At 41.5% G+C, this 17,070-nt stretch overlaps 1 protein-coding gene across 2 annotated transcripts in view; it reads right to left on the bottom strand.

Moving 5' to 3' along the window:
• The window catches only part of rabgap1l (RAB GTPase activating protein 1-like), a 93,759-nt gene that overhangs the window by 38,046 nt on the left and 38,643 nt on the right, over window positions 1-17,070 (bottom strand). For both annotated transcript variants that reach the window (XM_082510367.1, XM_082510368.1), the window contains exon 14: window positions 3,086-3,199. In XM_082510367.1, the coding sequence (XP_082366493.1) occupies window positions 3,086-3,199 (114 nt within the window). The remainder of the gene's footprint in view (window positions 1-3,085; window positions 3,200-17,070) is intronic.

Raw genomic sequence — 17,070 nt, 5'->3', positions numbered from 1 at the left:
GAACATTATTGCTAAGGATTGTCTTATTGCATTGGAGCCACACTGGGTTAAATATGTACACTTGGGTTTTAAGGGGTATTTATTATTTTCTTCTTTTTTTTGGGTTGTATGGAAGCCCCAAACGCAATTTCGTTGTTCTTGACAATGACAATAAATAAATAAATACTAAACTGACGATAACTAGGGAGAGACGACGTCCTTCCCTGGAGAATAAAGGTTAGGCTTATTACTGAGTAGGATAGAAAGAGGAAGAGAAACTTTGTGCTGGATCCTCTGTGCCTGTAACCCGCTCATGCCCGAAGATCCAACCAACCTTATCAGCAGCAAATCTACATGGATTTGCATACAAATGAAGGCTAGCTCGCCACTGACCTAGTTGGGTCCAGACTGGATGTTAAACCTTCCTGACAGGTTCTCCCAAAGCGCTGACCAACCATACTCTACTTCTGCAGTGCCAGGAAAACACATGGAGTTCTTCTTCCTCCCTCTAAACCTAGTTTTGATTTTAAAGGCAAAACATACCAGTGTGGGTGCAGCACGAGGCCTTATCCACATCGTTATTTAGCGTATACGCTTTAGATAAGCTGTCTTATTTTCCTCTGTGGTCAGAAATAACCAAACTCATTTCATATTTACCCAAAACCAAGAATCAGATCGACAAAATCTTTATGTTAAGACACAGAATACTGAAATACCTCAGATTCCACTTTATATTGCAGCACAGCCCTTCAGGAGAAGTGTAACTGTGTAACACTGTTTCATGAAGAACGTCAGATATTTTGCATGATGAGCATTTCTGAGACTTGTCCTTAAAATTTTCTTCCATATCATTCGGTTACATCTTACATTAGCGTCATCTGTCATTGTTTCTGTGTTTGTCATACATCTGTTGGTTATATATACTTAGAGCCCGATTTTTTGGACACGCCACACCAGGTTGTTAAATCTAAATTTTCCATTAATCATTTGGAAATTACAGACAATTTTCAGTCGGGCAGGCTGTTTTAAGAGGTTTAGAGTCAAGTCTAACTTCTAACTGACAGTTTGCACAAACTTCTTTACCCTCTGTGTTTAGATGAGCGGTGTCCAACCCCAGGCCTCGAGTCCCGGTGTTCTGCAGGTTTTAGATGTGTCCTTGATCCAACACAGCTGATTTAGGCTACGTCCACACGTACATGGGTATTTTTGAAAACTGAGATTTTCCGTTTTCGTTTTTAAAAAAAAAAAAAAAAAAAAAATCCCGTCCACACGTAAAAGCCAAAAACGAAGGAAAACGCTGCTAGCAACACGCCAAAGCAGCAGGTGGCGCTATATTCCTATCCGTGTAGAAATGTTGGCCAATCAGAAGTCAGCCTGGGTGGGAAAGTGTAAACAAAGATGGCGCATAGAAGCAGAGTCCTGTGTGTATATGTAAGCATTTAAACACTGCAGACAGTAAAATTAACAGTAATGGTATTTTGTGTAAGTCCGCCATTGTAGAAATTAATTCCACCGAAACAATAACGTGGCGCACAGTGTGACGTCAAAAAATGCGCACGCCTTTGATGCTGCGTTTTCTCCGTTTTTCTCGTCCACACGTAAACGCAAAAACTGAGTTTTCAAAAATTTACACCCTGGCAGGAGTTTAAAAATCTCCGTTTTCAGTGACTGAAAACGCCGTTTACAGTGACTGAAAACGCCGTTTACAGTGACTGAAAACGCCGTTTACGTGTGGACGAAAGGTGCAAACGCATAGAAAAATCTGCGTTTTCAAAAATACCCGGGTACGTGTGGACGTAGCCTTAAATGTCCTGAAGTTCTCCAGAGGCCTGGTGATGAACTCATCATGTGATTCAGGTGTGTTGACCCAGGGTGAGATCTAAAACTTGCAGGACCCCGGCCCTCGAGGCCTGGAGTTGGACACCCCTGCTTTAGCTGAACGAACACTCCTCCTGATTACAGACTTGATGGCCCCACCTCCTCCAAACTGTTCTTGATAACCATGAAAATCAATCTTTGAGTCTCATTTTAAAGTCCACTGAGAAGCTATAAGAACCTAATTCAACACTTTGAATCAACTTCAGACATTATATCTGCTTCATTTGTGATGATGCATCATGGGAACAGGTCTAAAGCCCGTGGTGGTGTACAGAGGCAAAACTACAAAAACTGCGTCTTTGTACAACAAACTATGGACCCGAGTAAAGTTGGGTAAATACATCTATGCATAAACATCTTGGATGAGCACACAGCTGCAATCAGGCTAAGAGGAGGACAGTCAGAGATTAAGATTGGATTTATACGACCTTGGCTTTTGTCTGCACCGTGTTATTTCACAGAGAATTACCTCAGGACCCAAGTCCACTGGGGACTCTATCATTTTAACTGAGAGAAGGCAAAGCCGTATTACAGGGGTGTCCATTTGTGGCTATTCCCTGTTAAATATTTTACGTGTATGCATGGATGGAGGTAAGATTTTACTGTATTACTTTTGGAACTTACATTATATTGTTGTATGAAAAACACATGCATGTAGGGCATGCCCCAACATCCTTTCAACTCTGCGGTTTATCCCCGATTATGTCGAACAAAGGCTGCAACGTTTTGTCTCGTTGTCTTAACAAGTCTCAAGTATTTTGCAATTATACGGCTTACTTATCGCCTCGACTTTCATACTCAAAAATCATTTTTGGTTGGCAATATGAAGAAATCTCCCACCTACATAACAGCCACTGTGTTTTTCCACTTTTGAAATTGGAAGAAAAGATCAATGACCGTCCACAGAGTGGTGCGTATGTCCAGTAGGTCACGTGTAGGAAGGGTTGGTGTCGATGCCTCAGTGTGCACTGTCAATCATTTACTGTGGAGCCAGATTGAAATGCCAAGCTAATTCCTACTAAGCCATGCCAGACCAAAAAGATTATTAAAAATGATGGCCGGCCTTCCAGGAACAGGTTAGTTTTACCACACATACAAGAATTAACTCTTAGCTTAGCGCTTAAAACAATTCTGCCATAAAGAAGGCAAAGTACCACACTACTGTAACCAAGAGCTTATTTTATAATAATGATATCTGGATCTTATTACTGTCACGTGTCAGGCTTACCTTGCAGATCTTGTACAGCGAGTCCTGTCCGTCTCCATCAGAGTCTTTGAAGTAGTCGTGTGCAGGAAAAGTGCGGTGGATGTCACGGGTGATGACACTTTCCTGTGCCGAGTCCTGCAACATAAATGAAATAAATGCTCTTTACACACATGCCAAGTCAAGTGTTTATACCCCCAGAAAAACCTATACCACATCTGTGGTACGGTACAGTGGAAAGGGGGGTTTTACTGGGTCAGCATGCAGGAGTACAGGACATTTTCATCTTTTCACCCTTTGGAAATGGAAAAGAAGTGGATGCAGTGGAAAAGGAGGCAACGTACTGTGCTCAAGTCAGAACTGACAGTATCAGTTCACAGGTACGAAACAAACCAACATGTCACTGTGTTTGTGTATTAGTCTTCCCTCTTTTCTCCTGCAACAGCCCTCCCCGGGCTCCAGTCGCTTCGTCTGCACAGTCTAATCCACAGCACTGCAGTGCACACACACACCGAGCACGGCTGCTTATTTTGCAATGTGCTTCTCACTCACAAACAAGCATACACACACAGACAACGTGCTATGTCACTTCCCCCCCTCTCACTCACACACACACACACTGCAAACACAGCCGAGGGAGGACTGGAAGCAGAGTGTTCTCCAACAACTCACTGTAAGCTGAAGATAAACCAGCGCTGAGCCTGGTCGGCCTTGATGTGCATTTGTGTGAATCACAGACACAAACAGAGAGAAAAATAAAGAATAAAACTTTGAGTTTTTCCTTTCGTGACAGTAGTTAAGATTTTAAGTTAAGTCCTCACTACGTACGACTCTGGATACTGTAGCTCCTGTGAAAACTAAGGTCTCTAATCAGAAGTACCTGACTCCGTGGTATAATTCTCAAGCACGTAGCCTAAAGCAGACGACTCGTAAGCTGGAGAGGAAATGGCGTGTCACAAATTTAGAGGATCATCATTTAGCCTGGAGAAATAGTTTGCTGCTTTATAAGAAAGCCCTCCACAAAGCCAGAACATCTTACTATTCATCACTGATTGAAGAAAATAAGAACAACCCCAGGTTTCTCTTCAGCTCTGTAGCCAGGCTGACAAACAGTCAGAGCTCTTTTGAGCCAACAATCCCTTTAACGTTAACTAGTAATGACTTCATGAACTTCTTCACTAATAACATTTTTATCATTAGAGGAAAAATTACCAGTAATCATCCCACAGATGTAATATTATCTACAGCTACTCTTAGTACCATTGATGTTAAGTTAGACTCTTTTTCTCCAATTGATCTTTCTGAGTTAACTTCAATAATTGCTTCCTCCAAACCATCAACGTGTCTTTTAGACCCCATTCCTACAAAATGCTCAAAGAAGTCCTGCCATTAATTAATGCTTCGATCTTATATATGATCAACCTATCTCTAATAATCAGCTATGTACCACAGGCCTTCAAGCTAGCTGTAGTTAAACCTTTACTCAAAAAGCATCTCTAGACCCAGCAGTCTTAGCTAATTATAGGCCAATCTCCAACCTTCCTTTCATATCAAACATCCTTGAAAGAGTAGTTGTCAAACAGCTAACAGATCATCTGCAGAGGTTTATTTGAAGAGTTTCAGTCAGGTTTCAGAGCTCATCACAGCACAGAAACAGCTTTAGTGAAGGTTACAAATGATCTTCTTATGGCCTCTGACAGTGGACTCATCTCTGTGCTTGTCCTGCTAGACCTCAGTGCAGCGTTCGATACTGTCGACCATAATATCCTATTAGAGCGATTAGAACATGCTGTAGGTATTACAGGTACTGCACTGCAGTGGTTTGTATCATATCTATCTAATAGACTCCAGTTTGTGCATGTAAATGGAGAGTCCTCTTCACACACTGAGGTTAATTATGGAGTTCCCCACAGGGTTCAGTGCTAGGACCAATTCTGTTTACATTATACATGCTTCCCTTAGGCAGTATCATTAGAAGACATAGCATACATTTACACTGCTATGCAGATGACACCCAGCTCTATCTGTCCATGAAGCCAGATAACACACACCAATGAGTTAAACTGCAGGAATGTCTTAAAGACATAAAGACCTGGATGGCCGCTAACTTTCTGCTTCTTAATTCAGATCAAACTGAGGTTATTGTACTCGGCCCTGAAAAGCTTAGAAATATGGTATCTAAGCAGATTCTTACTCTGGATGGCATTACCTTGGCCTCCAGTAACGCTGTGAGGAACCTTGGAGTCATTTTTGACCAGGACATGTCCTTCAATGCACATATTAAACACATATGTAAGACTGCTTTCTTCCATTTGTGCAACATCTCTAAAGTTAGAAATATCCTGTCTCAGAGTGACGCTGAAAAACTAGTTCATGCATTTATTACTTCCAGGCTGGACGACTGTAATTCATTATTATCAGGAAGTCCTAAAAACTCGCTGAAAAGCCTTCAGCTGATCCAAAATGCTGCAGCAAGAGTGCTGACAGGGACTAGAAAGAGAGAGCAGATTTCTCCTGTTTTGGCTTCCTGTTAAATCCAGAATTCTAAATCCTGCTCCTCACATACAAGTTCTTAAATAATCAGGCCCCATCTTATCTTAATGACCTTGTAGTACCATATCACCCTATTAGAGCACTTCGCTCTCGCTCTGCAGGCCTACTTGTTGTTCCTAGAGTATTTAAAAGTAGAATGGGAGGCAGAGCCTTCAGTTTTCAGGCCCCTCTTCTGTGGAACCAGCTTCCAGTTTGGATTCAGGAGACAGACACTATCTCTACTTTCAAGATTAGGCTTCAAACTTTCCTTTTTGCTAAAGCATATAGTTAGGGCTGGACCAGGTGACCCTGAATCCTCCCTTAGTTATGCTGCCGAAGGTTCTTCCTGTTAAAAGGGAGTTTTTCCTTCCCACTGTCGCCAAAGTGCTTGCTCATAGGGGGTCATATGATTGTTGGGTTTTTCTCTGCATCTATTATGGTAGGATCTACTGTACAATATAAAGTGCCTTGAGGCGACTGCTGTTGTGATTTGGCGCTATATAAATTCAATAAAAATTGAATTGAAAGTACCTCAAAGAGGAAAAGCAGTCTTCTACAATGCGAGCTGATTTACACAGCTCTCTATACTGGTTAGAATGGTTTTTATGATGGCTGCTGATTCAACAAGCATAACAGATATACTGTAGTGCCTACAGACTAACTTACACATTAAGCTGGTGATACAACATTAAACGAAACAAAGCAAACAGAGTTTTGCAGTGTCATCATAACATTTATGATGCATTACTATGTAAATGCAAAGGCTTTGGTTTAACACTGGCCAGGGGCCAAATATCAGACTTCATCCATCTATAATAGTTTACAATAAAAAAAACATTTATATAAAGATTTTGCTCCTGCCTCGAGTCGCCCGGGGCGTCAAACCTTCATACAGCTGTTGAGCTGCAGATGGTTTTTAATGTTCGTTCTGTTTTGCAATTTAAAATGTAGAAAATAAAGTCATGCCAGACTTTAAGTCATTCACTACAAAGAATGAGTTGGCTAATGTTGGAAAATCACTAGAAACACAGTTACGCACCACATTACAGTGAATTTATAACTACAACACTAAATTAAAGTCATCAATGAGCTAATCGTAACTGTCTGCTTATTATGAGGCTCGTATCCTACAACAGTCTTCTGTTAAATGAGTGAAAATGCCCAAACATACATGAACCACACACGCGTTTGATGGAAGCCGCTGGCACAGCCGAGCGTAACGCTTTAATGAGCTCTGTAGAGGAGGGAGTGTGTGATATGGGACCAAGCTGGAAAAATATTTAAAACGATGCTGCTCTTTAGGAACGTCTGCAAAGTTGTGAAGGTTTGATACCTCGACCTGGTGTAGCCTAAACCAATTATGTCAACACATTAAGATTACATGGGTAAATTAATAACAGCGTGAGGAAACTTGTTGGTGTTTTTATGCTGCATTCCTTCTCTGTCTTCTTGAAGTACAGTCACAGAAAGACTAGACATCAACTTCGTTTGTTAAAAACAACCTTTAAAATAATTATAGGGTAATTATTAATGGAATATTTTCGTAGTTACTCCATCAGGATTAATAAACCCATTTATGACACTGTAATTACCACTGCAGCATCATCATGGACCAGCAGGAATCTGCTTGACAGTGAAAGTTGTAAACAGTTTGATTTAATAAACCATGCATGCCTCTGCTAATTAACAGCCTCATTACTCAAAAAACACCAAAAAAAGAAAAAAGGCAGGACGTCCTCTAAGCAGCTTAATGTCCTTCCTTCTTGTTTATATCCTTTCTTCCTCTTCTCTCCAGTTTCCTCCTCTCCTTGAATTCTTTCCTCCTTTGTTCGCTTTTCAAGCTTATCTTCTCCCATTTTCTATTTCCATATTGTACTTTCCACTTCATCTCACACCGTAACCTCGCTTCTATTGCTTTCTCTATTTCCTCCTGCTTTCTATGATCTCTTTTGTCTTCTTTTCTACCTCATTTCCTTGCTTTTCTATCCCTCTCCACCTCCACATGGCCACCTAAATATTTGAGTCATCTTCTGTCATTTTCAGTGCAGAGAGCAACTGTGCAAAGCTATTTCAGCAGTACGGTGTTACTATGCAAAAATACAAGACAAACCTTTTCTCCAATACTGACCGTCCACATCTTTATGTGCCGGTTTACTTTTCTATGAAATGCAAAGTTGTGGCTCAGCCAATGAGGAAAGGCCACTCATTCCTCACAGTAGCATAAACATTAATGGTCATCAAACCTTCCAGGAAACTAGAATCGTAACAATAAGCAGGGTGACTGTGGTTATATACCTGTTATGTATTTCACTGGCATGCTTTATGCCTAATGGGGAAAATCCCAAAGTGTTTCCCCACATGGGAGAGAGCCCAGCACACTTTGGCACCTCGGGGTCATCCGAGGTCACCAGAGAGCTGGACGTTATCAACGAGTGTAGCGCGGACAGAAGCAGCGTGCACAGCATCGCCACCGCAATCGCCACAATCCAAAGCGCCTTTAGCTCGAATATCTTTTTACAGCTGCCACAGGAGAAGGAACAGAAAAGACAATGAGGGGGATCCAGAAGGCTGCTAGTGATTGTTAGCTACCAGACAGGGGCAACAGTAGGACGAAGGATCTGCGGCTGCGATAAGACCAAGGTGGGAGCACCATCTGAAGAAAAGTCAAAGCTATTCTTAGCCACGGGTAATCCTCCAGTAACCCAAAAAGGAAGGCGACTGCAGATGTTCGTGTACACAACAGGTAGAAGAAAGGATTTCTGGGGAAATCAGAACATGCACAAGTTTGTGAGCTGCTCCACAGGAGAGAGTTAGTGAGCCTGAAATGGTCAGTTCATCAGTAAAGCCTGTTGAAAACAGAAATGCAGTAATATAGGCGTAATCATTGGGGGGGGCAGCCGTCAGAGCAGCAAACAACACCCACCAAACAGACTCGTCTTCTGACACCACGCAAAAACAAACAGACGTCACATGACCTGATGTCCTGATTCAACACTACCGTGTCCATGCAACGCTTCATTTTTGTGCCCCTTGGTGGGTTTAAAGCTGACTAAAGGTAGAAAACGAGACCAAAAAGAGAAAAGACTAACGAGAGAAGAACAAGAGAAGCAGAAAGCACTGCAGAACGGCACGGGGAGAGATCAAGATGGATAAACAAGCAGAGACAGATGAGACAGAAGTCGAGAAAGAGGTTTAAAGCGAGGGGAGCGATACAAGTACCGGAGAAGAACAACAGGCTTCTGTAATCGCAGCCTGGGGGCTCGTTGGGCAGACAGTCCATTACTCAGACCTCTCCAACAGGTTACCTACTTAACACGCACGGCTAAAAATAAAAACTGCTGATATGTCCAAACCTGCACTCAACCTCCACATCTGTCTACATCCACCAGCGTTTCATTAGCCACACAAAGCTGACTGATGGAAGCAGCTCTGGAGGCTTTCCTCTGTGAGAAACACACTTTCATGCTCAACTGTGACATATAAACAAGTGTGTTCAAATCATTATTTAATACACAAATTTAGTTGTAAGCACTTTAAATGGGTTTTTAGTCCATCCAGTAAAAACTGTCAGCGCTTCGGATGAACTGTAACATAAACGTGGCCTTTAAGCCTCGAGTATCCACTTCTGACGATAGAACCAAAATTATGAAGGAAAGCTATGACTGCAACCAAAAACTAATAAATACGGATTTTTCTGCTTCTGTAGGCATCGCCCTGCATCTAAAGAGGTGGACACTGAAACAGCCCAATAACAGTGAAAAATGAAAAAGTACCTTCTCTGATACGGAGCAAAGACAGAACAAAAGAAAGTCAAAGTAAGAACTGCACAAGGACATTTACCTGATTAAAGGTGCTGAATAACACATTCAGTTCAATTCAATTTTATTTATACAGCATCAAATCACAACAGTCGCCTCAAGGTGCTTTGTATTGTAAGGTAGACCCTACAATAACACACATTGTATGACGCTCTATGAGCAGCACTTTGGCAACAGTAGGAAGGAAAAACTCCCTTTTAACAGGAAGAAACCTCCTGCAGACCAGGTTCATCAGTCTAATGAACTTATGTATTATAAATCAGAAAACAATGTGGTCGTTTTGAATGTTGCCCAGGTAACAACGTGGTTATCAGCATTAAACGAACTGATTATAAATATGAGAAAAAGTGAAATAATCGTTTATCTCTGTGTATAGTATCTGCTAAAACATCACTGGAGCAAAAGGGATGGTAGGTAGTAGTTAAAGAACAAATACATGAAGATACATGAAAGAAGAAAAAAAAAGAGCAGACTTTAATGACTGATCCTTAACTACTTCTATGGCTTTAGGGAGCAAAGCAGTAAAAGGGCAGCTGCTTAATGGGGGATGTTTTAAATGTTAATTACAGCCATGGGAGCTGGGCCTTCATTTTACACTCGAAGGTAACATAAGCAAACACCTGCCATGGTTGAAAACTAATGATTCAGGAGCCGGGTGACCGAGTTGACACCACACTTTGTCTTAAATGTGGTTGACAGGTTAGCTTCCCTGGTCTGGGCTTCCCCTCGCGTCTCGTCAGAGGGGAAGAATGAAGCCGGGGGACCTTTAGGCATACTGGGTCGTGACCTTGACAAATGCCGTCATGCTGCTCCACTGGAAGGTTCCACCGTATCAGGCAGAAGGGTGTGCTGTGCTCTGGAGCTACGTACTTATAATGTTATACATGTTGGGAAGCAACGTGAGAGTCTATTCAGTTGAAGACTGAATGCTGTCTGTATCCTTGCATTGAAATTTATACATGTATAACTGCAAACAAGTGTCTTAATGGCACTAAAATACAGTATATAGGTGTCTGGGCAGATGTTAGAGCAATCAGTGAAAACACTGCCCAGAGTTGCCTTTTCTCACGCAGGACCCAGCAGGAGTCTGCTTCAGCTGCAGCTACTATAGTAAACACAGCTCTCGTGTAGCAACGTTCAGGGCTGCGGAGTGTGTCAACACGGCTTATTTGATATCGCAATGCAAGAAAATGGACCCTACTCTGCCACTTGAGTTAGATCTAGAACTACATTATTTTTTCCCAACAGTATGAACAAACTTATCGTGGAAGGCATCGGCGCAGAAGCCAGCGACTCCATTAGTCGCTCACCAACGAACGACGTGGCCCCATGAACAGACCAATCGGCTTTGTGGGGTTTTCTGCGGCACCGAGGAGCCTCGGATCATTTCTGAACATGAGGCATGTTAGAACAAAGCGAAGTAAGGCTATAAAAATGACAAGGTCAGTACTTCAACAGTTCGCTTCAGAAGCATGAGTCAGTCTGTCCATCAACAGCACAAAATCCTGTCAAAATGTCCTTGAGCGAAATAATGAACCACCTACCTGCTCTCACACTGTCAGGCTCTTTGGATAAAAGTGGCAGTTAAATGCTCTACATGTAGAAATGTAAATGCAGAATCTCAGAAGCAGCTTCATCCTTATTATACTGTTCTACAGAGCAGCGAGCTCTCAAGTAACCCTCCTTTTCTGACAGTGTTATGCAACTCCCGGGTGTGGAAGGAGCCCACGGGTGCTGGCTGGTGAACCCCTCGACTCAGAGGCAGCCACGCTTTGTTAAACCGATGAGGCAGAAGCCAAATATGCTGGGTTTAGACAGCTGAACACTCAGAGCCCACTAAGCCCTAAAGTGACAGCCTGGCCAATCAGAGGTGGCGCTGGAAGCAGCTATGAAGGCTGCGTGTGAACTGAAAATGTGTGCAGAGAATAATTACAGAAAGATTCAAATGTAAATATCCCTCCATATTTATACAATAAAACTACAAGATGGCTGCAAGTCAGAAATGTAATTTATACCCTTTTACTGTATTTTATTTACCTTAAATATGCACATATTGGATGTATTTGGTGCACAGTCATTAAAGGAGATGTAATAATTTCAAGGCGGTGCACTAGATGGATATCGGCTCAATCGGCGAGGTCGACATAAATCATTTACATACGTGCAGAATAAAACTGAAAGGTAGATGTGAGGTGTGTGTGCATTTATACCACAACGTGTGAGAGTCAGTTACTGTAACACGATTTCTTGCATAACTAATAATAAAACATGAAAGTTTCTCATAAAATCCAGTCTGACCTTCATTCAAGAACAAAACAAAAGCCTTCATACTTCAGTGCAGGCTCGCTGGCTTCAGTAACAACCTCGGTCACACACACAAGGACTAGAACGACGTTCCTTTCTGCTCATCAATAATTCTGGGAATGTCTGATTAAAAAGCTACGAGTCCGATTTGGCTACGTGAAAACAAAATCCCGTTTTCTTGTTAGATTAGTTGTGTGCAATCTTCTTGAGAAAATGTAAGAGTCTGTTTCTTAAATGCCTGCAGGGTATCCAGAGCCCGAGGGAAAGCAAACTGAGAAGGTTTAGGAGAACTCGGAGGTTTTCTTTCTCTTTTCTCCTCATCCTGGACTGTGATAGATTACTTGGTGTGTTCAATAAAGGCAAAATAAACTAGAACGGTTAGTTTAGTGCGCTTGTGTTGGTCTTGTTGTGACTCAAACTGACGAAGATCAGAGAACATTTTTATAAGAAACTAAAGTTCCCAGTGTGCTAGTGAGCAAGACACGGTGACTGTAGGTAAAAGCAGAGGATCGTACCACTAACCTGGCACTCCAGCACTGAATATCTATTATTTCTGTCCGCAGGCATAAACGCCAAACTAAGACAGTTACACTGGACAACAGCTGAGTTACTGAGAGCTGAAAAATGAGGCGAACAGGTCTCAACCGCGGTTTAGAGACTACATTCAGAACATGAAATGCTTTTTTTTTTTTAATCAATGTCTCTCAGAAATCTTGCAAAGTACAATCATGGTGAAAGTTAAACAGTAAACAGTAATTAAATGCTCTTCCTGCTGGTTTCACCGTGGCTCTTAACAGCAAACACGTGACTAAAGACAGAAACACAGTCAAATTGTTAAATGTTGCCATCACTGTACTTAAATTTGTCTTGGTTCAAACTGTATGATCAAAGACATTCCTTCGTTAACGGGAATAAGTCTCTAAACCAGCGGGCCCAACAGTTAGCATCTCTGCACGCTGTCCAGTAATCAATCCTGTGCTCAGAAGGCCTCATCCTAACGCTCTGCCAGCCACAGTGGAGGATCGTTGAAAGAAATCTGATGGACTTTGACAGCGACGTCTCCAACGGGGACGAGGAGACAACAAAGGAAAGAGCTGCCCTGTCGGAGCGGCGCATTCGGCACCATATTAGGGAACAGCTGCTGCATGAAGCAGCAGGATGGTGTGTTAAAGAGCCCGTCTGTTGCAGAGCTGCACCCTGGAACCGATCAGACTACGGTCCATATGAAGTCAGAGCCTCGAGACTGCTTGAAAGAAATGTCTGTTTCACTGTGAGGCACCATTTCATTTGTTATTAACTTACATCTTTAAATGAAAACTGTGCAGCTGAATAAGACGCAGTGAGAAAACTAACAGCATAAACCCAGACAGAAGGAGAATGTGGAGAATCTAAAGCACAGATATAAAGGGAAGAGGAAATGACTTAAGCAGGGAGACAATCTGAGTGACTGACAGGCAGAATATTAGCTGGCCTCTATCTTTGGATGGAGCTTCTTCAATGAAGGAGCGGCACTGAAAACAGGGCAGAAGACGTGCTGTTGCTGTAAACACGTGCAGTAAACTGTACTTCTACGTGAATCCATATGAACCACGAGGTTGGGCTTCAGCTTGGGCTCTGTGCTTTTTTCTGCTCTCAGGTCTCTGTGATGTCACCTCACAGCAGCCCCACCCACCTGCTGTTCAAACCTTCTGTTTACAGCGAGAAGGCAAAGAGAGGGTGAAGCTAAAGCTATCAAACACGCTGAGGCCCAGTATGAAATAAGCAGGATTATTTTTAACTCTGAATCATGCAAAGCTTCTTTAGTATTAATGAAATGAGAAATATTGTTCTAATTAAGGAAGATGGGACCATTTCTTGGTTGCAGGAAGCCTGGTCAGAATAAAGCCTGATGCTCAGCAAACATCTTTCTTTAGCTGTGAATGTAGAATGGTTTCCATTTGTTTCCACTGAGCTTCCTTATGGTTTGAGGAAAACTCAAAATGTTACAAAGGGAATGAAATGAATTTAAGAAACTCCCAAAATGCCTGATTAATCCGAGATTTTGTATCCGAGAGCTTCCAAAGAGCGATGCTAATTGTACATGTTAGCGAGGCAAAGACAGACCATATTATTGGCCCTTTGTCACAACACAGCCAGACGTCGGGAAACAATAATGACTCTGCCTCTCTGCGGACGTACCTGGCTTCACAAACACTCCTCATTACTTTTTTGCCCTCGTTTCCCTCCGTGTGATGCAGTGAGATATGATATTCAGAGGACACAGCCCAGTAATTAAAACCCAGCTCCCCTTGAGGCCTTTGTGCTTGCTTGCTGGTGAGGAAGTTTCTCGAGGCTTCCCTGGAGGGTGGGCAGTGGGTGGTGGTGGAGGGGCAACAGCTGGCCTGCCTGGCAGATTGCAGATTCATCTGTGTCTGTATCGCTGCCGTGGCATTTTAATGGTGCGGCTGGTTGTGCATTTCAATAAGCCGAGCATGGTGCGCGCACACGCTAAATTTCATTTTCCTCACAGTTAAACTGGCACAGCTGTAACTGCAGCTCCGTTTCATTTACCTTCATTAGGACTTTTCATCAACGTCTTTATGTTTTTTCTTTATGAATAAAGAAATACTTCAAAAACGTAGTTTATTTAAAAAATAAACAAATAAAATAGCTTTTGCTTGTTTGACAATGTCTGTGCTCTCATTAGCTGGCTTAATATAAAAGCAACTGGAACTTGACGCACATAACAGCTTTTTGGTTGAACGATTAAAAAAAATAAAAATAAAAAAATAAATCTGGTTCCTGCTCCCGAACCAGGATTCAAGGAGCTTTGTCATTCGCATCACATGTGAACATGAGGTGGAACGAAATTATGTACACACAGTCCCAGAGCGAAAGGACAAAGTAATGAAGAAACAGAATTTTTTTTTAAAGTAATAAATAAGTTGTTTGTTTTTATATCTAATAACGAAATATAATAATAGTGCTGTTTTAACAGCACCCTCTTTCAGAATAAAAGGTAATAAAACAATACAATAAATAATACGATGATAATACTATGAGAGGACTTTAATTTGTCTAATAGTTTGTATCTATCTATATAGATCTATATATAAATAAAATGTATAATAACAAATTGTAATGGCAGTTTATTATTCTTTTTATGGAATTGTAGACACTGCAGTAGTAATACAAAACTATGAAATACAACATTTAATCACTAAGGTCATTCAAAGACGATCTGTGATCTGTCACAAGCACCTGAGTTATCCTGGATAAACACATTAGATTTATGACGCCATGCAAATGAAACTTGCAGAGATATTCGCCAATTAATTAATTTTCATTCATCATCCAATAAATAAAAAAATATAATGGAAAATATGAAAAACAGACGGCAGAAACACCCTTCAACCATCATACGAGTGTCCAGCAGGGGGCACTCTGCAACAAACCAACCTGGTAATTTTTTTTGTACCCATAAATAACTAGACATAAACATTAGGGAAATTTGTTTCACGAAGACAAACAATACAATTCATACAATGAAAATACTTCGAGTTACCCTTGTACACTTTAAAGGCCTGTATGTCTAAATATTGCTTCTTCATCCTTTTTGAAGCCTGAAAAACAGAAATTTTCAGGGCAGATAAACATGTTTCAGCTTCATTAGAAACGCGTCACAGGAGCAACACTGTAACAAGTAAAGGCACAGAGTACTGGGAGGGGACAAAAACATCGATGTAGATGTTAGACGTTTTATTTGCAGAGGTGAAAACCACCAAACTGCAGTCTGGGTAAACATATCACCATGTGTGAGAGGTGGCTGGCTGTACTTCCTCCACAAGCTGATGAACTGCATCAGCACCTTGTGTCATGTGGCACTTTGCCTGGAATGTTTCTATACTAGAAACAACAGATTTGGTAGGTGATGCCCCTCTGATGGCACGCACCTCTCTCTACCTCTCACACTGCATCACTGAGAGCTCGGTGCATCCCCCAGGTATCTGACATTTTCTGTGTGTTGTCATTTTCACTGTAGGACAGCTGAACCTCTTATGTGGGGACATAAGACCCTGGGGGATGATAGAGGTGGCATCTTGGGTCAAACACTTAGTGGGTCCATGAAAGAAGATAGACACTTGTTTCACATCGAGTAGTGTGATTTCTTGCCCCTGCATTTATAGTACGCACCTTTCCATGTGTTATGTTAGAGGCTGTATAACACCAAGACAGAGACATGACAATCTGACCCACAGTTTATCCAGGGAGTACCAAGATGAAGGTTAACATGTCCTGTGCCATTCTCCCAGTGCTCCAGGCTCATACTTCAAACACAAATACTGGCAAACCAGTTTGATTATATCTGAGCTTTTTGTGCTTCCTCACACACCAGAAACAAGCGAAAACCAGAGCTGGCAAAACGTCTGCGCAGGCCATCTGTCACAACATCTGACTTTTAGCTTAATATTTACTCATTAATTGTGTAACATAAAAAACATACACAGTTATAATTTGGTTACAAAAGGAGAGAAGCTATGTGTCGTGTTAATGATGGTTTGAGACGAGCTGCCTCTCGCTACTAACCTGCCCAACACAACCAGTCCTGTTGTCCAGATAAGGCTCTGAGTAGGAATATGCCGAGGGCCCAAGGGGGTAGTTTGACTGGCTTATGGTATTTCATTCAGATAAAATGCCTAGAGAGAGAATTAAAGAAGCTGGCAGTGGTTTTCTGGCAGAGCTTCAGTGTCTGAGGTCTGCAGGGAGGGCAACAATAAAACAGGTTTGTCCTCCGCTGTCTGTCAAGGTGTTTGTCTTCGTGTGTCTGAACAGCTAAAAGAGGAATATTAGTGGAAATTATGCCAAATTAAATTAGAATGTATTAAAAGAAATCTTAAAAACTCTTCAGATGTTAGTTTAGCGTTGCAGTAATAAGACAAATGGATTAAAGCATTTCCAACGCCGATACTTAACGAGCTCCGTCCTGTCACAATAAAATCCACTTGAAACAGGAAGAGAGTTTCTGCGGTGAGAGCGGCAGCTGTCTGACGATGTCGGCGACAACAGTACCAACGTTTTAAATATCGTTCAAGTTCAACATAAACTGTCGTTGACAAACAGTAATCTGAAAACTAAACTTTTAATTAGCTCGCATTTTTGCAACAGTAACAATTTAACTAAATTAATAAAAATGAACTCTAATGTGTATTTATCAGATCAGTTATAATTTTTATTCAGTGGTTAATAAAGTGTCCCTAGTTTTTGTTCAAATCTTTAATCCTTTTTCCAAAGTTGAGAATTCATCTACATGTTAGCATGTTTTACAGAAAGCCTCCATTTAATTTAACAATCGCTTTTTATTGGTTACAAATTGAT

Source organism: Aulonocara stuartgranti, assembly GCF_965226115.1.
Source record: "Aulonocara stuartgranti genome assembly, chromosome: 17".
Classification (NCBI taxonomy): Eukaryota; Metazoa; Chordata; class Actinopteri; order Cichliformes; family Cichlidae; genus Aulonocara; species Aulonocara stuartgranti.
The sequence above is the reverse complement of the archived record's forward strand: the minus strand, read 5'-3'. Positions and strand labels throughout refer to the sequence as shown.